At 39.4% G+C, this 25154-nt stretch overlaps 1 protein-coding gene across 2 annotated transcripts in view; it reads right to left on the minus strand.

The window, feature by feature from the left end:
• Window positions 1–5000: 5000 nt before the first annotated feature.
• The window catches only part of EPAS1 (endothelial PAS domain protein 1), a 78066-nt gene continuing 57912 nt past the window's right edge, over window positions 5001–25154 (minus strand). The window contains exons 7-16 of one of the 2 annotated variants that reach the window (XM_039697683.1): window positions 19703–19809; window positions 14864–15011; window positions 13897–14105; window positions 13385–13572; window positions 12401–12511; window positions 10230–10714; window positions 9004–9127; window positions 8797–8914; window positions 8077–8262; window positions 5001–7294 (exon numbers count right to left, since the gene is read on the minus strand). In XM_039697683.1, coding sequence (XP_039553617.1) covers window positions 7143–7294; window positions 8077–8262; window positions 8797–8914; window positions 9004–9127; window positions 10230–10714; window positions 12401–12511; window positions 13385–13572; window positions 13897–14105; window positions 14864–15011; window positions 19703–19809 — 1828 coding nt within the window. In that variant the 3' untranslated portion in view covers window positions 5001–7142. Of the gene's footprint in view, window positions 7295–8076; window positions 8263–8796; window positions 8915–9003; window positions 9143–10229; window positions 10715–12400; window positions 12512–13384; window positions 13573–13896; window positions 14106–14863; window positions 15012–19702; window positions 19810–25154 lie in introns of both variants that reach the window. The other variant, XM_039697682.1, reaches the window with a different exon arrangement.

The raw sequence follows: 25154 nt of genomic DNA on the forward strand, positions 1-25154 counted from the left end.
GAAGTTATTAACAACAACCTGTGTTAGAAGGTGTCAGTATGTTAAAAAAATAGCATCTCTGTAGTTAAGCAAGGCACAGGAAAACTCATTATGTTTGCTGCTGAAATTAAAATAAAGAAGAGCAACTTTTTTTCCCAGTAAACTTCCACTGGTTTGATTTCTGTGAACTCCATTGTGTTCTGGGGGCTGCAGTTAAGGACAGCACTATCTGTGTTAGCAGTAAAGCGATAGACACAATTAGTATTGCCTGCTCTTCCAGGAAAAAAGCCAATGGATGTCATGCGATGGATCTAAAAATGGATGGTGACAACACCCATTTTATGCTTCGTTTGATCCAGTGTAATACTGTTGTGGGCTGCTGTGTGGAGGAGGGGCTGAACTAAAATAATATGTATTTGTATTGATCATAAGGCTCATTATATGAGGCAACTTTTGTGGTTTGCCACTTAGAAGTTCATGCAACTTCTGCTACAAAATAATGCCAGGGAGCTGTGTGCTTTGGTCTGGGGGTTTGACAGTTGTGGTTTTTTTGTATTTGTGCTTTCCTCTTCTATCTCAAATTTGGTGTTTACCAACATCTTGAGAAAAGGAGAGCAAGACTTTCAGGCTGCTGGGTTTGCTTGATGTTCTTTTCCCACTAGAGAATATAAAATATAATTCAGTTGCATAAACAGTTGTAACTGGGAAAATACATTCCTGCCAATGTGTTTAAAAATATCTTTGTTCTGGAAAATTCTGCTGAATTGGCATTGTAATCACTTTCCTGTCATTCTCTCTAGTGGACATATGAGTGGGTTTTAGTTTGCCTGCATGAGTCTTAACCTTTAATTTTTCTGACTTACAGGTTATAACTAGTCAGAGAGAGATCCCCATGGATCACTGCCCTTTGGGGCACCCCAGGGTTCTCTGAATTCTGGGCAGCCAAATTCTGGAGTGAGTGTATAAGGATTGCTCAGGGTTGAAAAGACTGATGGATAAGTTGGACTTGGAAATCAAACCCTTTGTGAGCTTGTTGGTGTCTGTCAAGTGTGTAGCAGCATTTGGCAGCAGTCTAACAAGTGTGCGCACCTCTCTCTGTCTCAGGATTAATTCTTGTCCTGAACAAGCATTTCTGCGGGAAGAAGGCTTGGGGAGCCACAAATATGGATTCTCTTCCCACTAGTGTTAGTTCTGTGGTGCTGATAGGACTAAAAGAATAAACCCATCCTGCTCTTCTTATAGCCTGGAAATTGTTCTGGCATTATAGATCAGAGTTTAGCCATCTGGGGAACTTGCTCAACTCTGCTCTCATTTTGAAAACTGCAGGATAAATTATGTGTGCATCTGAAATTTGCTGGGATTTTTCTTGAAGTCCTGTGTGAAGAAGCTGATAAAAGAGACAGTATATTTTCTGTGAGCCAGCAGAACCTTTTTCATTCATACCCCACCACTGCTTGCTTGAATAGCAAATGGAAACAGGCTGAGAAGAATGGCTGAAATTACTCAGGGGTAGTATTGCAGCTCTTGGGAGGATGCACTAACTTCTTGTAAGTTGAAGCATTAAATCTGCATTTTGAAGCATTAAATCTGCATTCATGTCAGGGAAAGGATTGTGATATGTTATGCCCAGTGGTTAGAGTGGGAATGGGGTTTGGACATTTTTAACATAAGCTCAACCCAAGAACCAGAGAAGCTGAGGTTTGGGTGAAAATGGCTGGGAGTCTGGCTGACCATTGTATCAAACAGGCAGCCAAGGCAAGAACATGATGAGAAAGAACCCACACTGCAAGTCCCAAAATCCTTGCTGAAAACTGGTGCCTGCAATGAGAGCTGTGTAGCTTCAGTCCCTAGAGCTAGTGCCCGTCCTTCAAAGATCAACAGCCAGATCCCAAATATTAAAATATGCCTGGTGTGACAAAGTCACTCTGGTTTCTGCTGCTGGTGCCTTTGAGGATCTAACTAGCCAGTTTTGTCTGTAATTCCAAAGCCTAAACACAGACTTTTCAAGTGAGGAGTTGGGGGAAGTTGGGTTTTTTGAGATGCAACCCAAGTGAAGTTAAGACGCAGGAATTTCCACATCAGATAGTGTGACACAGCTGCTCAGCCTCCAGCATGTCAAGGGCTGGTGTTGGCTGCCTTGCAGGTAGTCCTTGCAAGCCAGGCTCATCAACTGCTCTTCCATAATGAGACATTCTAACCACATTCCTGACTGGGAGGCATGACTGAAGAGAATTAAGTAACTCCTTGATTACAGGAATTTAGGATTTCTTCAAGGAAAATGTTCCACGTGAGACCTGCGGCACATCACAAGCTTCCAAAACTTCAGCCTGGCTTTCAGTCAAATACAAACAAAATGTACTAAGGTGTTTCTCACTTTAAAAAAAATGTGTATTCAAATACATTTTTAATGCAAACACCCAAAACTGGGCTATGCCCCAGTTACTGGAGTCTTCCAATGGTGCTTTTGTTGTATCAGTTAACTAAGGAAACATCAATGAACTGAGCCTGGAGCGCCAGGAATCCACGCCTGCCTCCCCTGCGGGCAATGGTGGGCTCAGAGGCACCCCAGGAAACCAAAAGGCAGCCTTTGTGCTGTGTGTTGGTTTGTGCTAAGGGAGCAGGACAGGGACGTGTGACAGACCTTGTCCTAATAAAATATTGTTAACGACTTGCTTTTTTCTTAGAAATGATTTCTTCCTCCCTTGGGAAGCCTATAATTAGGAGTTGGAGGGGAAATTAAAAATAAGCTGTTTATTTCAATGTAGAAGAATATTTCCTGTTCTCCACTGTAGCTCCTTAAAAAAAAAAAAAATCTATACACACACACACACACATGTATGTGGCATGTCTGTGAATAGCTTTATAAAGCTCCTCAGGTAGAAATAACACATGAAACCTTTACCACCTAGAACTAGAGCATCTGGGTGTTTTTTCTGTGTCCTCTGCCTGCTGCTCCAAGTGAGTGTGATGAATCACGTAGTGTCTGCAATCTCAGTATGGCTTAGGAGCCTGTGTCTCCAGTGAAAAGACAATTGGACTTTGTTATCCAAGTTTTCTGGGCTTTCTTGTATTTTTATTAGTAGTCACATGTTGAGAATTTCCTATTGTATTTTGTTATAAGTATTTCCTTGATAAACATCATGATTCTTACCTGAGTGAATTCTGTGTTCTAGGAAAAGTGGTTGCTTGATCATTTTAAAAGGATGATAGACTTGATAATCAGCCAGAGGCTGAGACCAGCCCAAGTCATGAGAGCTTGGCAAAACAGGCCAATTTTTCAGCAGAATGTAATGAGTGTTGAACAACATCATTGGGATCAGTGCTGTGCTGTTAGAGATACAAAGTCTCATGCCAAGAAGTGGTGCTTTTAGGCAGTGAAAGATGATGTATGCTGAATTTTAAGCACTTCTGCTGCCCTACAGGGGAGAAAAAAGAATTAAAAAGCCACCATAAATCCCTGTTCAGCAGAACAAAACTCAGCTATTAATTCATAGGTTGCATCGTGTTTCTGACTAGGGTTTGGGTTTTGGGGTATGTAAATTGTACTGTCAGAGTTTAGCTGTCCAGGATGTCATACATGTAAGGAAAATGCACTAAAACTCACTAACATGAGAAGTGTTTAGCTGTAGAGGGGGAAACTGAAAAAGCAGCTCAAGGCACTACCAGTATGTTACTTCAGCTGTCTGAGCATGGGAATGGTGAATGCAGGACCCTCTTAATTATGAGTGTGTGAGCAATCTGCTGTTTGGACACCCCAAAAAATAATGCCTGACAGCACTAATTTATATTAACAGTTAGCTATTGCACTCTTCAAAAGATAGAAGTTGATCTTAACAGGTTAGTCTCTATTTCAGAGATTGTTGTTTGGTTTTTCCCCATACTCGGTTAGATTAGGATCTGCTATGCTGTGTTAGTCCTGGGGACACTTAGCCAAAGACTAAGGGGATACTTTAAAAGGGAGAGTTTTGTATAGTAAATGTTAATTACAACAGATTTAGAGGCAAGGATTTGGTTTCTACTCCTATGGGCTGTCCAGTCTAAGAAAGGAGGTAATGATAGCCTGCTTTAGCAGGCTCTTCACTTTTGCAATTCTCTTCACAAGAAGTGCTGCTGCTTGAGCAGCTCACTGGCATCTGTGTGGGCACTGCATGTTCCAAAGGCAGTTATCAGAAGGGTCAAGCATTAACAGCTTCCAGACAGCACTGAAGTTTAGGTGCATGTTTGGAAATTAATTTTTTAATGTGTCTGTCCTCCTACTATGTGATCGGTGTAATTGCACAGGCAAAACTGGCATTTTCTATATGGAAAAGGATTGACCTGTTTAACAGCCGCATTGGGATTAATGACTACTCAGGGTGGAGCAGAGGCTTGGAAGGATTTGATGGAGAAAGCCCATGAGTCAGGGGCTTGCCAAGACTGCTAGAATATGATGGCTTCTGTTTCTCCACCAAAACTCAGGTTGGGAACTGTGGCAATTCAGCCTCTAAACTGTGGACTTAATTAGCATTGGGATTAATGACTACTCATTGGAAGGATTTGATGGAGAAAGCCCATGAGTCAGGGGCTTGCCAAGACTGCTAGAATATGATGGCTTCTGTTTCTCCACCAAAACTCAGGTTGGGAACTGTGGCAATTCAGCCTCTAAACTGTGGACTTAATTTTCCCTCTCTTTTTTTTTTTGTAAGGGTAGCATTACAAAAGGCACCCTCAGCTCCTCAGATAGAAACAGAGTTTTGAAATAGAAGCAGCAGTCTGAGCCACAGGACAAGTTCCAGAAGGGCAGTGGTCTGCAGGGAATTAATTCTTCATTTGAGGGAAGCCAGGTAAACTCTACAAAGCAGTTGATAGTGTGGACCTTTGGCAGGCTCCTTCCCAGTTCTGGAACATGGGTAACATTTGATTGTTCTTTCAGTCTTCAAAGATCAATGCAAACCTTTATTTTCTATAAATAATTTAATAAATACTTTTGTTTTACAATGATACAACAAATAACAAATTCATAGCAAATGAGTCACAAAGAATTTAGGATCAGTATACTTTAATAAGGTATCAGTGTCAAAATACATTTCCTTATCAAGTTAAAGTTCCCATACAGTTATAATATTGTCAATAAGAATTCAGCAATATAGATTATGAAATAATTATGATAAAAAGTATGATTATTAATATTAAGACATAGAATATTTTTTCAGAGTGTTTTAGTAAACTGTTAGGGTATAACATCTTTAATGCTGAAACTACACAAATAAGAAACAGAAGAGCAGTATTCAAGTGTCTTTAATCCTTCAAGCCTTAAGTCTGTGCCACTGCAAATTTGTCAAATGTGGATGGCCAATTTTAATCAGAAGTTGATGCTTACAATAAATTTTTTCACACAGTAATAACTTCACTTTACAAGTAGATTATTTTTGGTAATAAACTCTTGAAAGATTGCCTACAATAGGAAGTATATTTTTTTACATCATGTACCCATAACAAAAGGTCTTCAGCTTTTCTAAATATGTGTGGTTAAGACTTGCTTAGCACAGTGAACTCTGAAGTGCTCTATGAACCCAAGGCTCTCTCTATGCATGTGTCAGCGCATGAAATAAAGCAATTTTATACACCAGGCTTCAGCAGACTCAGAAGTCTCAAAAATATATTTTTGTACTAAGTTTCTGGGCCAGATTTTTACCTTTAGTACTTTGCCACTGTTTCATTTTCTTCAGTGAATCTACAGTGATTTACACCAGTGGAGGAGACAAGATAGATCCTAACACAGATCTGAGTTTGTATGTATTTTAAAGTCAGAACTGTTCACCTGCCTTTTATTGTATTACTTTTTGCTGTTTAGAGGTGTTGTAATTTAAACTTTCAAAATCCTTTGAAAGCATTCAAAGCCCTATTTTTCAAATATGTGCATGACAATTAATGATCGTTGAAAAGGAGCTCTGAAAATGTCTGGGTGCCTTTTAATGACTTTTTAGCTACTGATTAATGTAAGGCAAATAAAAACAAGGGACCTCCCTGCTGGCTATTCCTCTGACTATGCAATCCCTAATTTCTTTTTGTCTAATCACAACTGAGTTAGCCTAATACTCTGGAAAATACTATTTTGAGATTTTTTGATTCAATATTGCATTCAATAATTATAATATTGCAATTATAATGCTAGCTGGCATATAAAATGAAAACGGGTAACATTAATCAGAGGTGTTAGTACTGGCCACTGCTCTGATTCCTGAAATATCAGCAACAGCATAACAAATACTACAAGTTCCTAGCAGAAACAGCTCTTAAAGCAGTTGTGTCATAGATATAGCAAAAGTACCAAGAGATGATTAACAACTGACCCAGAGAGAGATAATAATTAAAAAATCTGTTTTGTGTAAAAAATAAAGGCAACAACAAAGAACAAAACAAGAAACCTCAACACAAACAAAAACATAGGCCTATATCCTCCACTGGGGCAAATCTGTAGGACTCCCTTGGCTGTAGAGCTAAGCCAGGTTAAGGCATCTGAGAATGTGGCTTGCTTCTGAGGAAAAAAGCTTAAAACGTGCAACTTTCACAGATACCCACAAACATTGCATTTTACCATTCACATTTCTTTCAACAAAGTGTATAAAAATGAAGGAAAGGGATGGGAGGCAGAAGGCTGGGATTTTTCCTTAGTATACTTTTCCAAAAGTTATTAAAGTTACAATAAAATAAATGCTGGAAAACAGAAAGACTCAAAGGATTTTAATTTGGCAGATCAACAAAAAACTGTGGTTGGAGATCAAATTTGTTTCATTCATCTTTGGCAATAAAAATATAGCTTTGCATTACTGCAGCCAAAGTATCACATGATGAGGCATTTATACCACAGCTTTTTATTAGCATGAAATTTGAAAAAAAAAATTCAGGATATAAATTACAGGTAATGAGATATGGGGAGGGTAATCAAACTCTCTAAACACCATTTTAATTGCAATAGAGAAAATACAGTAGATGTATTTCTTTAATATGAATAATAAAGTGAGTAACTTCAAAAGGCCACTATTTGGTAATGTGGACAGGTTCAATATCTAAGTAAAATCCTGTAAAAGTGTACTGGTATTAGAAATTGTCTACTTGCAAAAATATATTTAAAAAGGGAAGCTGTTTTGAACAGAGCAGGCCGTGGACTACGGCGGGGTCGCTCAGGTCGCCTGGTCCAGCGCCCGCAGCAGCTCGCTGCCCTGCAGCAGCGTCGAGCTGCCCAGCACAGGCACGTTCACCTCACAGTCATATCTTGTCAGCTCGGGCAGCAAGTAGGGCTCAAAGGAGGGCCCCAGCAGGCGACTGGTCAGACCTGGAACACAGCAGAGAAGGAAGTTAAGGTACTGAGACTCGTAAGGGCACTTGGTTCTTCCCACCTCTTCTGTTTACACCAGTTGCATTCTGTTTTTATGTCAATATGCCTCAAAGCACCAGCAGTTCCAGGTGTCAGAGCAAAGCTGTGCTCTGTCCCTCCTTAAACTGCTGCAAGGGTGTCACACAAACAAGTGCAGTTTTTCACCTCCACCCCCAAACTGAGATCGTTCTGAGAAAAACTGTATTGGTGCAGATGAGAAAAGCTGTAGTAAAATACATGGTTTCTAAACTGACACCACTCCTCTTCATGTATTAAAAAGAACAGACACACGTCCCCTTTAATTACTTATTTCAGCATTTAGAAGGCACATGTTAAGAGTATAACCCACAAACTTCCATATCCATGCTGCAGCAAAGTTGTTTATTACGATGTAATAATTCTATCACAAGACAGAAGTATGGATGGAAGATGACAGGTCTGCCAACGTGAACAGGTGTTAAGTTTAAATGAAATGAAGGGTAAAAATATTTTTCTCATGTATTACAAATGTAAACATCACAGTTTCACACTAAACCACAAAACTGATTTTTTGTTCTGTATTTTGATTTTTATCATCCTTCTCCACATTTTTTGTGTTTTAGTTGGTTTTTTTGTGTTTTTTTTTTCCACGGAATCAATATTGGAACAAAATACCAACATGTTTTTTTTTTTTTTTCCATGGAATCAATATTGGAACAAAATACCAACATTTTCCAATCTCTGTGTTTGACAGCTCTTACCTGATGCTTTATGAGCTGGCTGGACACTGTAGTCCTGACAGTGGGAACTGTAAAACAGAGGGGGAAACGCTCCTGCTTTCAGATTCTCACCCGGTTTGTCACAGGTGGGTTGATGCTGCTGCTGCTGCTGTTGCTGCAGTTGATTCATTGGTTGGCTCAGACCTCTTGAGTTACAGAAAAATTCATCTGTTATTTAAATAATAGGGAAAAAAGAAAAGCTAAATGAAGCCAGTGCAATAATTATATAATTATATTATAGATAATACTGATCCAAAGCAAAGTGAACCTCAGTGTGATGGTGTTACACGATAGGCAAATTTGCATCTTATCACAAAGGAAGCTGAGAAACAGCCCCAGCTCTAGCAGTAGTACTGCAGTCAAGTTATACTTGTGTAAGGAAACACAGCGTTGTAGAGAAACAGTATCTGTTCTAGCTCTGAGACATTCACACCTTGCATCAGCAGGAGGCAAACACAGCTCCACTCAGCTGCTCCCTCCGAAGCGTGTGAACATACGTGAAACCAACTAAATGGTATTTATCAAATGTACTTTCAAATTGTTCAGCTCTTAGTGATACAACTTGGTCTTTAATTTTAGCTTAGTATAATATTTACAGAGCTTATTTGCATTTCCTTTTGAAAGAGCTTTTTTCCCTATTCAACCTGTCTTAAAATGGTCTTTCAATATGTAACATTGCAAAACCACTTTCTTTTGTCTTACCAGTAAGAACACTTGTGCTGAGAGACTTATTTTCTGTAACCAAGGAACAGTTTTCCCCCTTGAGAAATTTCATTCTCTTCCACATTAAGTGAGATGGGTTAATGACAGATGGATCTCCCTAGAATGAGAAGGGAAGCAAAACAAACAATTACACTGATGACCGTGGTGAGTCCAGAGTTGTGAAGGGGATGCATTTCTTATGATTACCCCACTCAGCTGTTGCAAGGCTTGTTCTTCATAATCCAGTTGTCGCTTCAGTTTCAAACTGTTAGACAGAGCAAGTCTTGCTGGATTTATATCTATGCCTCGTTGTCCAAAAGCATCCAGGGGCCTGTGGAGAGGAGATCTTTGCATAGAAGGGCATATCAAAATAATCTGGTTCGTTTCTAGAGATTTGTCTTTCATTTAAAACATTTAAAGTGTCTGAGACTTGCCAGTGGACAGATCTCAAACATCAAATGTTTTTATTTCCTGTTATTAGTCATCCTACCATCTTTAGAAACTTTTGACGTTTGGGATCAAAGACTTATGAAAGTTTAGCAAAAACAGCCTCTGGGGATCTCCAGGCAGACAAAAAAATGCTGTGGAAAAGAAAGTAATGTAATTCTTAAGAATTGGATTTGAGAGCCATGCATGTTTCCTTGCTTTACATACTATGTATGAACATACAAGTTGTTGACTGGGGACAAACCCTTTCTGTCCAGATGCATATTCAGACACTGATATTTCTGCCGACAAGGAATCCCAAAAAAGCAAATTGCACAGCTTCATGTTTAAAAATGACCATTCCTATTTTATATACTTCCTGACCATGTCAGTGTGAGCAACACTGAAAAGTCAAGAGCTACAGAGAAACTTCTTGCTATGAGGCAACTTCTAGGACTGTGAGGACTTCTAGGCCCTCTGATCTACATCTCATCACATACTGTTCACATGTGTAAGAAAGCAAACAAAAAGGTTGTAGAAAAAGAGCCTGCAATTTAAGTCTTGGCTGTAGTATTTACATATGCCAGCAATAATGTACTTTCATTCCTCTCTCTTCCCCATTTTCTGTTGTGCAGAAAATGTATGCAAGGTAAAAGGTATGTGTGTGTCCGTCCCTGCTACTGCTGGACCAGTAAGTTTTTTGGTGCTGTTCTTAAATAAAGTCAAGCGTGCTTTGCAAAATTACTGGTGTAATTTTAACCGGACCAGCAGGAAATTCATTTGCCTATCCTTACAGGCAATGAAAAATTAGCCCACTTCTGCTTCCTCCAGACTCACTGCCACTGGGAGAACACCGCATTAATTTCCCCAGAGCTGCAGTCTGATGCCTATCACAACAAATTGTTTCAACTGAATTGAGAAAAATTAATTTTCAAGAGTACAACCCTTCTCATTTCCCAAAATATTTTTTTGGTAAATATACATAGTTATACCACAGAAACATGTACCTTTTTTTATATATGGGCACTCTCTGAGAAGTAATTGGTGGGCCCGAGGGGGAACTTGATAGGGATCCTGAGTATTTATCCATGAGTCTCCATTTTGCAGGAACGTATTCTAATGGGGGATCAGGTGGCCACTGAGTGTTTGATCTTCCTCCCATTGAAGACAGGGGAGTGCTGGCTTGGTCATGGTATGGTGGCAGCGACGACCTACTCATATTGTTGAAGAACACCGATGACAGGGACCCATGACCAGAGTTAATTTTTTCATTTGATAGCTGTGGGCAGTATTTCTCTGTGAGGAACTGATTCTGTGAAGTAGGAGCGAGGGGTTGGAAGATGGTACTCATGCTACTTAGATGCTGCTGGGTATTTTGTGCACTTTCACAGAGAGGATTTTCTTCTTGGCAGATGGGGCTGAGCTGGAAATCTTCTCCATCCATAGGAATGTAAGGAGCCAAGGTTTCAAGGTCCAGTTCATTAAAGTCAGTCTGTGCAAAGATAAAGTAAGTTCATAAAGAAACTATAAATTAGTAATAGTTGTGGTAGTTAGTGTGATATGGAATACTAATAGATGCAAAGCTGAAAAATCACTGTATGCCAAATTTACCTAATGAAAATGGCCAACTCCTGTTTAAAGGAGTCTTATTTCCATGCTAGCATACATGTTCATCATAGCATCATCAGCAAAATTAAGGCAACAAACTGAAGGAAAAAACCTCCCAGAGGAGCAATATTTGTTAAAGCATCTTGCATACAGCCTCCAGCATCACTGTGATCTGAAGTAGATGCTGTTTCACTAAGCTTTGAACAACTTGTCTGCCAAGACTCTACAGCATGCGGCATGTAGTTCAACCTCAGGCTTTTTCATGTTAAAATAGAAAACACAGCTTTCTCATAATCCAGCTACATAAAAAAAGATGTCTAAAAATGCAAGGGTTGAAAAAATGTAGCCAGAAGGACATTATAACACTTAAATCTGTATTATTTTTTCCATTGGAGGACTAGTCACACCCACATTCACTTCTCTTGGCATTTGACCAGAGCTGAACAGAGAGGATAATCAATGTTGGCTCCCCGGTCAGCTCATAACACCCCTGCAGCACTTTTACAATACTTGTTTTTCCCACCAAAGCAGCTGATGTGGTGGGACACACCTGAGCAAGCAGATGCTGAATCTGACAATACTGAAGTTTGCACATGTGAAGTCTTGCTGTGAGTTTCATCCTGCTCCACGCTTCTCTCCTATCTGTCCACTCTTTTTCTTGCTTTCTTTTCTATGTCCAGACTTAGAAGAAATTTCTCCAGAATATGGATTACAGCCTACCTAAGCCTGTAAATTGTCTTAGCAAATTGAAATACCTGATTTGGGCAGCAGCGTCCCAAACTTTCTGCAGGATTAATAAATAGAGATAAGTGTGAGGTCTGCGCTACCAATCAGCAGTGCCTGTTCCTTTCTCTCAACTATAAAGTATAAGCTCTTCACAGAGCATTTCAAATAAGTATCTAAAGTTAAGTAAGCTGAATCAGGCCCACACCTTTATTCACTAGCTCACTTGCTGTAATGCTGTAATAGTGCGTTTATTTATATATAGGGGAAATTTCTACACTTACATCATTATTAGAATGCAGAAGATGGAGACTTCTGAAGTGTGTTACTTTATGTGCACGTAATTTTCAAGTCTCTCTGAAAACCTCCAAGAGGCAAAAGAGGAAGCATATATCTAAAATGAGTTTTCATATTTGTAGTTAAAGGAGATGTGTACCATTAGGGGCATTCCTCTCTCATATGGGTGTTTTGCAACAATTAGTTTATTTATATTTTGTTCTAGAAAGGATGTTTACTCATTAGTCATCTGGCTGCATTTAAAAACAAATTGCTGCTGCTTATATTCCTTATCCAATCTACAGAAACCTCCAAATTTTGAAACCTCTCTGGTGATCCTTCTTAGCAGCGCCACCACAGTGACACTCTAAACCTTGTGTTTCAGAGAGTTAGAGACAGAGATTGACATAGCAGCTTTTGGAAGTTTTGTTAATGTGCATCAAAGATTTGGTGTGCATGTGCAAATGCAGTTTAAATGCTGTATCCCAATATCTGCACACACAACATGCAGCTGTACTGTCTACTAGTAGGAGACTGATCTTGGTGGATTTTAGAAGAGGGAGTTCATTACCTGGGAGGTGCACTGACTTTTTGATTCTGTGTCCATGGCAAAAAGTTTTTCAATCACCTCGATCTTAAGATCTTCATCCACAGAACAGTAATAATCTCCTGGGCTGCTGGGCTGCATGGAAATAACAATTTGTTCTAAGCAGGAAGACAACCACAGTACTGGCTTAGCATCATGTCATTTATACCATGCTGTTATTCAGTGACAGATCTTTCCTATGAAAAGTGAATGGGCAGACGGTGTATTTAGTGTGCTCAGAACCCAAAACTGTCCACTTCTATCAGAAGCTTTTCTCTGACACAAGATTGCCAGTGCACAACATAGGCATCCATTACAGGAACCTAGCTGCCATCCTATTTTAAATGTTTTTTGTCAGCTTAGACCAGGAATAAGAAATGTACACCATTAAATACTTTTGTCAAGAAAGAAATGCTTAGTAATACCTCTGTGCTTTTCTTAAGACATCCATCTTTTCTGGATGCCCCCTGGTAAGAGTGGCTCCAGCTCTTGGGGGCAGTGCCATGGAAGCACGTTCATTTCTTCAGTGAGAAACTTCAAGGAGCTCCTCTCAAAAGCCTGACTTGGCTAAGCTTCCTAAAAGCTACAGCTTCTACTTAACAGAAGGAGGATGGGTCTGGGACAATGATCCCAGTGGCCCCACAATTTTACATTGGCTTTTTATATAAGGTTAACTCCATGAAAGGTGGTAGCATGTTCTCCTACTAGTTTTATATGTCACATGAATTACTAGAGGGACAGCTGGGAGACAATGAGGACTGCAGCGTGAAGCCAGGATATTGTTCCTATTTTGTAGTTTTGCTATTAATTCTTAAGGCATGATGCAGTATAGGAAGAATAGAGATACTCTGGGCCTTTCTAGTAAGAAGTGAGACAGGACTGCCAACACAGAAATATTGTCTATATATATTGATGGGATTTGGTTACAAAACTTAACATGCTTTTAATGGTTTTTTAAGCTCTTCTTACCGTGGAACAGCTACTGTTGCTGCTTGCACTTGGAGTACTGCTGCCAGGTGCAATCTGAGGCATTGTAAAGGATGGTATTGTCAGTGTTTCACCTTGAGCAGGATGGCTTTTCACTTCCACTGGCCATGGTTTGTTTGGTGTCAAAACAGCATTGGTGAAGGCAGGGGCTTCCTCAAACTTCTGTGTTCCTGGAGGGGGTTTTAACAATATTAATGAATACTTTTAGCTGGTGCAGTGTTATGATATAACTGCAGCTATTCATTAAAAGTAAACACTGCTCCTAGTTGCCATGACAATAAGTTGGCATAGACTTAACGCACATTATTTAGCCAGCAAGAAAGCCTGATCCTGCTCTCATTCACAGAAATTTTCCACTGGTGTGAGCATGTGGGCTCTTTTAGCTATTACTCCCAATTTGTACACACAGCAAACAGACCTTGTCTATTAAGTTTCTAAATGTAGGCTTACATGTGGTTCTTTGTTGCACAAAAATAATTTATACAAATACTAACCAAAATCCAGGGAAATAATGGCATCACCAGGTGTTGGTGCCAGCTGAGCAAGTTCCTCTGGTTCTTCCTTTAGCTTAGTAAACAAGAAGTCACTCTTCTCTGTCGGAGGGATGCCGCTGTCATAGGCAGTGTTCATTGTCAGCAGGTGAGGCTTGAAGAGTGATTCTGTTTGGTCCATGGAGAACACAACATCGTTCTTCTCAATTTCACTAAGGAGAGAACAGGTTTGAGGCATTTTGTACCATAAAGATGAAAGATGTGGATAAAGTAGGCAGCAGAAGCTCCCTGAAGCTGGGGCTATAGGAGCACTTTGGCCTCTCGGTTGCGTGCCAGGCTCTCGACAGGCGAGGCACAGTTCCAGCGTTGCTGAGCACCACCATTTCGGATGACGCAGAGAGTGTGGTCAGGACTTCTGTGGGAATACTCAGGGCTTTGTTGCTCTGCTTTTTAAAGGGATGTAGTTGAGGCTGTAATGACCCAGACTATCACTCAAATAAGTATTTCCTATTTTGGCCCCAACTAGGAGCAAAAAAACTTGAGTTTTGCCAAATGAAGGCAAAACTTCTGATTGGTCCTGATTTTTAAGGCTGTAAACAGCTTCTCCTAGCAACATAGGATACAGTTACTACTTAGTTTTATCTCTTGGTCACAGCATTAGAAAAACAAACCACATAAGCAGTTGTGTTGCACAATAAAGTCTTCGGTGTAGAGCGTATACTCTGCTGTACAAGCACAGCAGCCACTCTGCAAAGGAGAAAAGCTGTGGTGTATTTCAACAGCGCATATGGGAACAGGCATGCCACATTTTTCATCGATGTCTAACATCAGTAAACAAGACTGAACAAACATGACTAAACTGATTTCGGAACAACAACGTTGAATAAATAGACCCTTGAAAAGTTCCTCCAAATATTGCGTTCCTCCAGCACGTGAATGCACACGTGTTGCGTGAGTCCCCTGAACCCACCTCAGCACGTAGTTGACGCAGACGATGCACTGGGGCTGCAGGTTTCGGGTATTGTAGATCACTGTGCCTTGGGTCTCCAGCCATACGTATCCCCCGTGCTTGGCAAGCATACGGTACTGGCCCGTCACTACTTGACCTTTTGTACACACTGAGAAAAGGGGGCAGAGACATAAATAATGTATCAGGACAGGAATACACAACATGTAACACTTGTTTTAAATACACCCACTTCTGAGTTTTCATTATGCAGAAGTGCACTGAAGCATTTGTGGACAAGGGATGTGCTTAACTTTGGGAAAATTCATCCATTTTAAACATGAAAGGGGCTTTCGTTTGAGGCTTCTACTCAAGAATGAAAATTTGAATTCTGGCATTTGAGTTTTTGAGATGGTCTGAATCTTCACATCAGAATGTGGAATTAAAAAAATTTAATATAATATCTCAAAATCTCTTCCAAAATAATGCCTGCTGACTGCATGTTACTTGAGTCCCTGTTGTAGAAGCATCTCAGTAATTCATCTGTAGAAAAGTGAATTTGTTGAGGAAACTATAGTTTCCTTATTTAGGTAATCAATAAATATAAAAATCATGTGATTTTAAAGTTATATTTGCTAAGATTTTTTAAAAAATTAAGATCTTATGGTACTAATATCACTCTTTAAAAGGTATCAAAAGAATAAGTAAGAATAGTAAACAGAACTGCTCTGTCTAGAGAAAAAAAAAAGTTGAACTACTGTATTTCTCCCTCTGGTTGAACAGTGTGTTCCTCTGCAAGAGCTTGGAATTAGCAGCCTAGAAGAAACCAAGACCCATGTGACAAAATCAAGAAATGTTTATTTAACTCTTTTTTTTTTAATCTATCCTGTGTTTCTCAAACAATAAACTGACAATAGTACAACTTGGGTTTAAAGCTTCTACATGTTTGAAGGGTGAAATCTGTAGCTGTGCTGTCCCCCAATATCTTGCAATATTTGCAGAGAACATGTTTTCAGTGTGGAGCTTTGGATTTCTGAGATGTAAGGTTTTATGATGTCCTGTCTGTTGTAATTCAAAGCTGTCAGTGAAGGAAAAATAATGTCGATCAATGGCAGAAAAATTAGGGTTGGAGTAGACAAGCAGTACTTGCCCTAGTGAGAGCTTGTACTCGTAAGCAGACATAGTCACACTGAATAGCAGCAGAAGTGGGAACTGGCCGAACAAAACCTTTGACCACACATTGGCAACCTTTCCTTTTAAACAGCTTTTACATCCAAAAGAAGTATGCCACCAAGCTAATGCCCTAGAAATAATGCAATTTGACTCAGGAGGACTGGAAAATTGATACCGTGGTCTTTTTACAGAAAAATTCCTTGTGAGTGTGGCCATTAAAAGAAGCTAGCTATTGTCAGCCTCTCCTACATTGCCACATACAAATGTACAACTCCAGGCCTGTGAAATACAACAACTGTTTTGCAGATAATTGTTGCTGTGTTTATCCTTCTATTTCTGAAGTTTGTTTGTTTTCTTCCTAGGAGTATTTAATCATCCTTCCTTTAATTTATTTAGACAAAGTAGAACATTACTTTTATTGATTAAATACTTCTGGTGGAACAAAATCAAAAGGCTTTCATTTCAAAGTGTTTTAGTGACTGGACTGTTCTGCTCTGCTTGTGAAACATAATTATACTGTTTCCTAATCATCAGCTCATCAATAAGAGTCACAGTGTAGGCGCCTGTTACATTACAAAGAAGCTTTTTACTGCTTTAATCTTTTTTATTATTATTATTCAAAGCATGTCATGTTCTGATATAATAAAGTACAGCAGAATCCCTCCAGGGAGTAATCTCATAAATTACTAATACACTTGTAACTGCTGACTTTGTTATCAATGCTACATTTAAGGTTCTGCCTTCAGAGTGAACTTCTCACTTATCTTTTTAATTTTTTTTACTTTTTAAAAAGTATACATTACCTGTATCTGTACAGAACTAGTTACATGTCAATGAAAGAAGCTCCAATTATATTCCTTATCTTTGTGTGGAGAGAGCAGGGAAGGTAGGGACAAATTAACAGAACACAAAACCATGATTCCCTTGCAAGGCTTGCTGAACTTCTGCTAGCTGATGGGCACTGTCAGAATTCATGACTGCATCATTGCAAGGAGATATACTCTACACATAACATACTTCTAATAAAAATTATTGTTTATTAAATGCATGTTTGAACATGAATTCTGAGGTGGCTATTTCCATGCACAAAAGGATGTGGCCAGGGAACATGAGTAAGCTCTGTATAACCACATGCTTGGAAAACATGGTCTGTATAAGCTCTATACCTGCTTGGTTACCCTGTATTACGCAGCATCTCAATGGCACACATAATGGAATCCAGGCATTTTGTATTTGAAGGATTTATGTGTGTTTTCTCAAGTCACAGCTTAATGTCATTTTGTCTTTGTGGTTGTTCTCTGACTTGGTAAGAAGCCTGATGGTCCCAGAAGACACAGGATCTATTTATCTTAGAGAAACTAAAGAGGTCAAATTTGCTGGTGATTTAAACTCATGGTTTTGTTGTGGGAAATCACATTTATCACAGCAATAGACTTTGGTCCTGTGCTTCCAACAGTAAAAAGATAATCCATACAGATCCTGTACTATCATAAATCTTATGGAACAGTTTATAACCTATGCAGTGCCTTGAGGATTTTTGCTGGTGTAACACCACCCCTCTAAGACTTCCTCTTGCCCTCATTCTGCTTCTTGATCAGACCTTGTACCCTGCAGCAGGTTTGTAGAACATGGCCATTTTCAGTGGGTACAAATGGCATCTGGACACACACCCTGCACGACAAGAGGGTAACTGAATTGCTGGAGTGAGAAGCAACATCTATTAATGCCTGGTCACAGTGGGTACTAGAAACTCTCCAGAAATCTTTACATGGACAAGTAGCTGAGTGCTCCCATTTCATTAACTAGATGGCAATAACCAACAAGGGTTTGCTCACCCTCCCTTTCCCGTTACCAAATGGATTGCCAGCTCCCATTTTATTCCCTCCCAGTAGTGTCCCATCATTCTTAGAAATCCAACTCAATGATTCAAAAGCACCAGTGTAGCACACCCCTTGATTTCACAGGATTACTTTCAATAGCCCAGCACAGGATATTAACATCCTATCTATAAATATCACTTATTCATTTTTACTTGTAAAAACACTAACATATTACCTAGGAAACAATTTTAAAAATTACATGCCCAGATAACTCTCACTGAGTATGGGCTGATCTATTTTTTTCTTTTAAGCAGCTTTGGAAACAGAATGATTCATATCAACACTGGTTTAGAGCACACAACTCTCATCACTGTCAAACAGTTTTTCAATAAATATTTCAGCTTAAAACTGTCCTGAATCTTTGCCATTGGAGCTAACCCCTTAAGGTCAGACAACTATTCTGTGCTGCAACTTTTTTCTGGGAAGTACAGAAATACTTTCTGTAAGTCTATTTGGTGCCCAATTCCCTATAGACGTGACCTAAGTCATGGGCTTTTTCCTGAGGACAGAGGCCTTCATCACAGCAACTACACAGTGTGTGGGGTTTGTTTTTTGATCTTGTAGGTTCCAGTCTAGCTGCTTTGCTTTGTTTCTATTAAAAGAACATCTGCAGAGGTTTTAGTGATGTGCTGCTTAGAACTCTCCAAATAACAGACAAGGGTGGGAAATGTAGTTTGCACATTAAGGCACTACCTTGTCTCCAGCTAAAGCACTAACTCTTGAGGACAGAGATTGAAGATTAAAATCCAATTATCTTAAGATACCTGAAGTGAAAGAGATGGAAATTGTAATTGTGTGGCCTGCTGAAGAGAGGGATCTTGGATCTCTGCTCCCAGAATAATTCAGATACTTTACTTGAAGAATAGCTAAAACTGGAAGTTCCCATAGGCATAACAGTAACAAGAAGCAGTTGTTCCTGGCAGTAGGAATTATTTGTATAATTAATATCCCTTTAAGAAATCTCCTTACACATCTGCTTTGGATGGAGAAGATAGTTGTTATTTGGTAGCAAAAGAGACATTCAAAAAAAACACTGCAATAAGCTGTTCCTATTTCTCTTTAACTCTGTTTGCTGAGTCAACCAACACATGAGAAAGATAATCATAGAATGGCTTGGGATCTTTAAGGAACTTTAGAAATCATCTATTTCCAGCCCCTGCCATAGGCAGGGACACCTTCCACTAGACCAGGTTGCTCTGAGCCTCATCCAACCTGGCCTGGAGCTCTTCCAGGGATGAGGCAGCCACAGCCTCTCTGGGCAACCTGTTACAGTGCCTCACCACCTTGATACTAAAGACTTTATTCCTCATATCTCATGTAAACCCACTCTCTGTCAGTCTGAAACCATTCCACCTTGTCCTGTCATACATGCTCTTGTAAATAGTCCCTCTCCATTCTTCCTGTAGGCTCCCTTCACCTACTGGAAGGCCACATTTATGTCACCCCAACCAATACCTTCTCTTTTATTTTTGAACAATCCCAATTTTCTTGGCCAACAGGAAATGCCTTTCTCATCAGGCTAGAACTGCCTAGCTCAGCTTTTCAAATTTTCAGCTGAACCTTGCACTGTACCTTAGAGAGACAGTGATTCTTCCCTCTAACAGCCAAGTTTAACTTTAATTATGGCAAAACCCAGACCCTCAGGAAGAACCAGGAGCAGATTTCAGCTAGACAAGCAGAGTTACATGGTGTAAATACTGCTCTTGGAGAGCATCTGCACACAAGACGCACTTGTATTTTCAACTATGTATTGAGGTACCCGCAATTTGTGCTTTACATGCAAACGAAGAAAAATTAGACTGTGACTTACAGTTCTGATGACTCTTGGTCATACTCTCCGAGTCCAAGGCATGGTAGAACTCATATGCTGAACGACCCAGCAGCTCCTCTGGATGATATCCAATCAACTCTGTTATTCTTGTTCAAGAATAAAAAGCAAGTATTTAAAATTCAGGTCACTGTAGTCTTATACACACATGTACAGGGCAGTATCAGCTCAAGTCCTTAAACTAACAGAATTAAAAAAGCAAAATGAGAAATTCTAAGCTTCCATACACATGAGGAACTCTAGAGGACTTCTGATTACATTCTGAAATATCTCCATGTTCACAACAAACTGCCTTGTACTACTACTGGAATAAAAATTCCTAAGGATGTCAGTGTGCAAATTTCCTATGCCTATTGCATGCTATCTCTAATAGAAGGCATCAACTTTTGTTACTGACAAAGTTTTCAAGCTGCCCAATACATGCAGAAACTCCCAACAACTACCATTCAAAATCAAATACATGTGAGGGGGCTAGTGGTTGGTGCCACCAGGTTTAAAAGTATGTGTCCATTTAAAAGCATACACAAAAGGGTTTGGGCATTGCTTTTAATAAAATAAAAGTGCCAGGTGAGAAATTATGGGCAGTTAAAGGGAAAAAAAATGTTCATCTACTTAGTCTTTTCTCAATCATTTGAAAACTGGCATATGGATTAGGTTACTTGGGTGACTAATCCACAAACTAAGTAGGATTTTACACAAAGAAAGCTATGATCTCAAAAACTAGAGAATTTTTTCAGAGTCTTTTTGAGGCAAGGCCGGATTTCTCGCAACTTCCCGAATCAATGAAAATAGGTCATCAAACTGTGCAGATGATTTTCTCTAATGAGGGGGTGGAAGAAAACTGCTTTATTTCAATTGGAAATACCATCACACACAGCTTTACAGGAAACACGCTAAGTTAAAAAAAATACATAAAAATTAATTCAAAAGCAAATATTATCTTCTGGTTTACAAGACAGTGACAGTCTTGGCTGCATCTTCCTACCTCCAAAATTCCTATAATAACCTGTAATACAGAGAACAGCAGCACACAAACTAATTGTGAAGCTGTCATAAACGTTTAAAAGCTGGGAGGTTTGCAAAGAATGTTCCAGCACCTCACAGCTGTCAGTGGCAGAGCCCAGGTTTTATGCCACGTCACTGTCTCAGAATTGCTTTATGTGCCACCACCACATTTGATTTGTGCTGTTGCTACTTTTAAGAGAGACATCCTCAGGTTTGTATACTCCCTGGAAGGACAGCTTTGGCCCAGCCCTCTAGACACAAGCATGTCTTTACAAGACAGACATGTAAATACTGTAAAACAAACAGAGTGAGAGCATGGCATTCATCTCCTGGATCCCCCTCCAGCAAGGAAGGTGCATAAGATGGGACTATTTTGTGTATGGCTTGAACGCCAAGGTATTGAGTCAGCTTTTCCCTGCCTCCACCTCCACAGAGCTCTAGAGCTCATAGCCCCAGGACACCTTGGTTTTGTCACTCTGAAAACTATTCTCTGTCTTGATTTCCATGGAACAAATCTGGGTTTATAATACTTTAGTTGAGCAAAAGCTGTAGCTTGTATTGGGTTCCCCTCAAAAACTTACTCTTGTTTGTGTTTCCAGTTTTATTTACATTTAAAATTAGACCAACAAAGGGGAAATGTGTGAATCCAGGTTTCAAAGAGGTTTTTTTCTGTCTTCACTGACAAGCTTCTGAGCTTTTAAATTGCATCCCACTCAAATCTAACTTTTTTTCCCTGAAACCACAATTGTTTTTTCTTTCTTATTGAAAAGTATTTCTCATAATGAATTGGTCATCAAAGCTGAATCAGCAGGAGAAAACAACAAATACTGAAGGAACCCTAATAAAATTAATGCTCACAAAATACAGTTGCTGCTTGCCTTTACACATCCAGTTGGGACACACTGGTGTAAGTGACCAGAGGCTTTTGCCAGGACCAGTGTAAATACGTAGTCTTTAACATCAGCAACCATGGCCTTTGGCTATATAATGGCACAATACCATAAAGATATTCCAGTTAGCTTGGAGCTCATTGCAAGGGGAGGGATTTTAAAAATTCAAGAATTTGAGTATTTACTCTTAATCCAGTCACTGGAGCTGAGAGCCAAGTGGGGGTTGAGCAGGGAGAAGGAAAACAAAATTAAGATAATGGGCAAGAAACAGAAGCACCATGTACCCAGCAGCACCAGTGCAAATCCAAACCCACATTACAGCCTTCATGGAAGTCAGCAGTGGAACTGAGATAGCAAACAAAAAATACACGTTAAAGCAGGCTGAGGGACTCTTCTCACATGGGAATTGTAAACTCTATGCAAAATTCATGTATTCCTGTCCTGTAATTCCCCTTCTCAAACTGCTCCTTGCTGTCCATAATGAGCACCCTCACTATAAAATTGCTCTTCTTGTCATTCCATGGCACAGAATGACTTGTGGTGCAATCCTGCTATGGCAATGACAAAACTAATTAGATCTAATGTAATATTGGATGGAACTTAACAAGTGGTGGTAGTATCTTTTTACTACAAGCAACTACATATTACATGAAAAGATAAAATTGAGGTATCAAAAAATTACCCACAACACCACAACACTGGCTTAGTTCTAAACCCACACCTCGTGACAGTGAAATACTAATGAAGAGTAATTGTTTTAAAATAGTTACTTTAAAAAATAATAAGTGGCTAAACAGCCCCTATGCTCTCATTGACTGCTCTGTTCATCTGTTAACACTATTCAGATTAATTACGCTTCTCTCTGAAGACTCCCCCAATTGACATGATTAAAAAAAATATTGTAGAATGTTCCATTTTCCCACTCACAAAACCCCCCTAAAAGTGGCTGACAGTGTTTCCTAAATATATTTTAAAATACCAGTATTTTATAAAAACCACTCTCTCTCCAATAGTTGTTATCTCTATTAGTTTTGGGTGCATAAATTGGCAGTTCACACCCTCCTTTATTCCTCCCACAGTGCTGCTGACCCTGAAAAGCTTAAAAAAAAGTCTTGTAGGCTGCAGGCTGTGCAGGGCTGGAAATCAGGTTAGTGTATTTCATGCCACATTATGCACCAGGGTTGAAGTGGGCAGCTATCCCTTCATCCATCACACCCATCCTGTGGCTCTCCCAAGACGTGCGTGGAAGAAGACTGGCCAAAGCCAAGAGCCTGACCAACCCCTGGGCCAGGAGGCAGCGAGTGCTTTAGCACAGATCCTTGTAAACCTCACCTGAGCATTATGTGGAGGTTTGCCAGGGAGGTGCACCCTCTAAACTTTGTGTGCTCTCCACAGGAGCCTCTTAGCAACACAAAATGCCAAGGGAACACACAGAGGAATTAAATGCAAAGGAAAAGGCATCCCACAGAGCTATGAGAAGGAGGAGTACACAGCTCAGAAAACAGGGAAAATGTCTACGTCCCATAATACCAAAGGATCATTTACACAACCGAGTTCAGGCACAAGACTTGCACTTTGTTTAGACACCGGACAGAAAATTGCTCTTTGTGCAAGCTGTGGAATGACAAAATTAGAAAACAAACTGAATGGTGGTTTTGGATGGCATTCCTTTCACACCAGGCTTTGTGTTTCCTTTGCATCTGTAGAATGTCCATTAGTAAGATAATAATAATTTTTTGTTGAAGATGACAGGTGGGCTATGAGGCTGTTTATTTTCCTGCTACCAACTCATTACTGAAAACATGAATACCTTTGGGAGAATCTTAATTTTTGCCTGGCAAAAGTGGAACTTCAGTTTTCTGAGCTAAACTTGTCATCATGATGTACAGAGGTCAAAGTCTCAGAAAACACAGTGAAGAGGTGGGCAATAGCCATCTACAGTAGGAGATCGTCCTAACTGCTACCATTTCAGTTTCCTTTAAATATACAATATATATAAGTATCTTAATATTGAATTTTTGGGACATGGAATAGAGGCGAATTTTGTGCTTAGGGTATGCAATTAAGAAACAAACAATCTGAATCCTATTTCTAAGTTTGTACAATTTTGCCCAATTTTATCTCTTTGAGATGTGACAAAGCAATCAAAACTCACTGCTTTGAGGCTGCATTTCCTACAAGATGAGCTAGTTCAAGTATTTTTGTTTTTCTTAAAATTGTGCTTTTCTGTCCCTTTATAGGAGCACAGAGCTTTTTATTGTATACCATTTCTTGAGTTAAAATAGTATGGTAAGAACCATCAGGACTGAGAAGCCAGGCTCTGTGAAAGACTGCTCTAATGTTTACTGTTTATAAAAAATAGTTGGGTGTATATTCATCAGGCCCTGTGTGGACTGTGTGTGTGAGGGTGTGGATCTCTTAACAAAGTCTTTCTGTATTCAAACTGTTACCAAGTTATTGAAGTTAAATTTTACACAACTGCGTTCAGGCACAAGACTTGCACTTTGTTTAGACACCGGACAGAAAATTGCTCTTTGTGCAAGCTGTGGAATGACAAAATTAGAAAACAAACTGAATGGTGGTTTTGGATGGCATTCCTTTCACACCAGGCTTTGTGTTTCCTTTGCATCTGTAGAATGTCCATTAGTAAGATAATAATAATTTTTTGTTGAAGATGACAGGTGGGCTATGAGGCTGTTTATTTTCCTGGTACCAACTCATTACTGAGAACACAAATACCTTTGGGAGAATCTTAATTTTTGCCTGGCAAAAGTGGAACTTCAGTTTTCTGAGCTAAACTTGTCATGATGTACAGAGGTCAAAGTCTCAGAAAACACCGTGAAGAGGTGGGCAATAGCCATCCACAGTAGGAGATCTGTCCTAACTGCTACTACTCAAGTGTGTTTTGAGCACCATTTCAGTTTCCTTTAAATATACAATATATACAAGTATCTTAATATTGAATTTTTGGGACATGGAATAGAGGCGAATTTTGTGCTTAGGGTATGCAATTAAGAAACAAACAATCTGAATCCTATTTCTAAGTTTGTACAATTTTGCCCAATTTTATCTCTTTGAGATGTGACAAAGCAATCAAAACTCACTGCTTTGAGGCTGCATTTCCTACAAGATGAGCTAGTTCAAGTATTTTTGTTTTTCTTAAAATTGTGCTTTTCTGTCCCTTTATAGGAGCACAGAGCTTTTTATTGTATACCATTTCTTGAGTTAAAATAGTATGGTAAGAACCATCAGGACTGAGAAGCCAGGCTCTGTGAAAGACTGCTCTAATGTTTACTGTTTATAAAAAATAGTTGGGTGTATATTCATCAGGCCCTGTGTGGACTGTGTGTGTGAGGGTGTGGATCTCTTAACAAAGTCTTTCTGTATTCAAACTGTTACCAAGTTATTGAAGTTAAATTGGTCTTGAGAGGAACAAACAAAACAAAGTTATACTTAAAGCAGAATGAGTTTAAAAAAAAGAGAGAGAAAAAAATAATAAAGCCTAATACAGACACTATGCCTGGGGTAGAGCAGGCAGT

This window comes from Passer montanus, unplaced genomic scaffold (assembly GCF_014805655.1).
Source record: "Passer montanus isolate IOZ18808 unplaced genomic scaffold, ASM1480565v1 scaffold12, whole genome shotgun sequence".
In the NCBI taxonomy this organism is placed as follows: domain Eukaryota; kingdom Metazoa; phylum Chordata; class Aves; order Passeriformes; family Passeridae; genus Passer; species Passer montanus.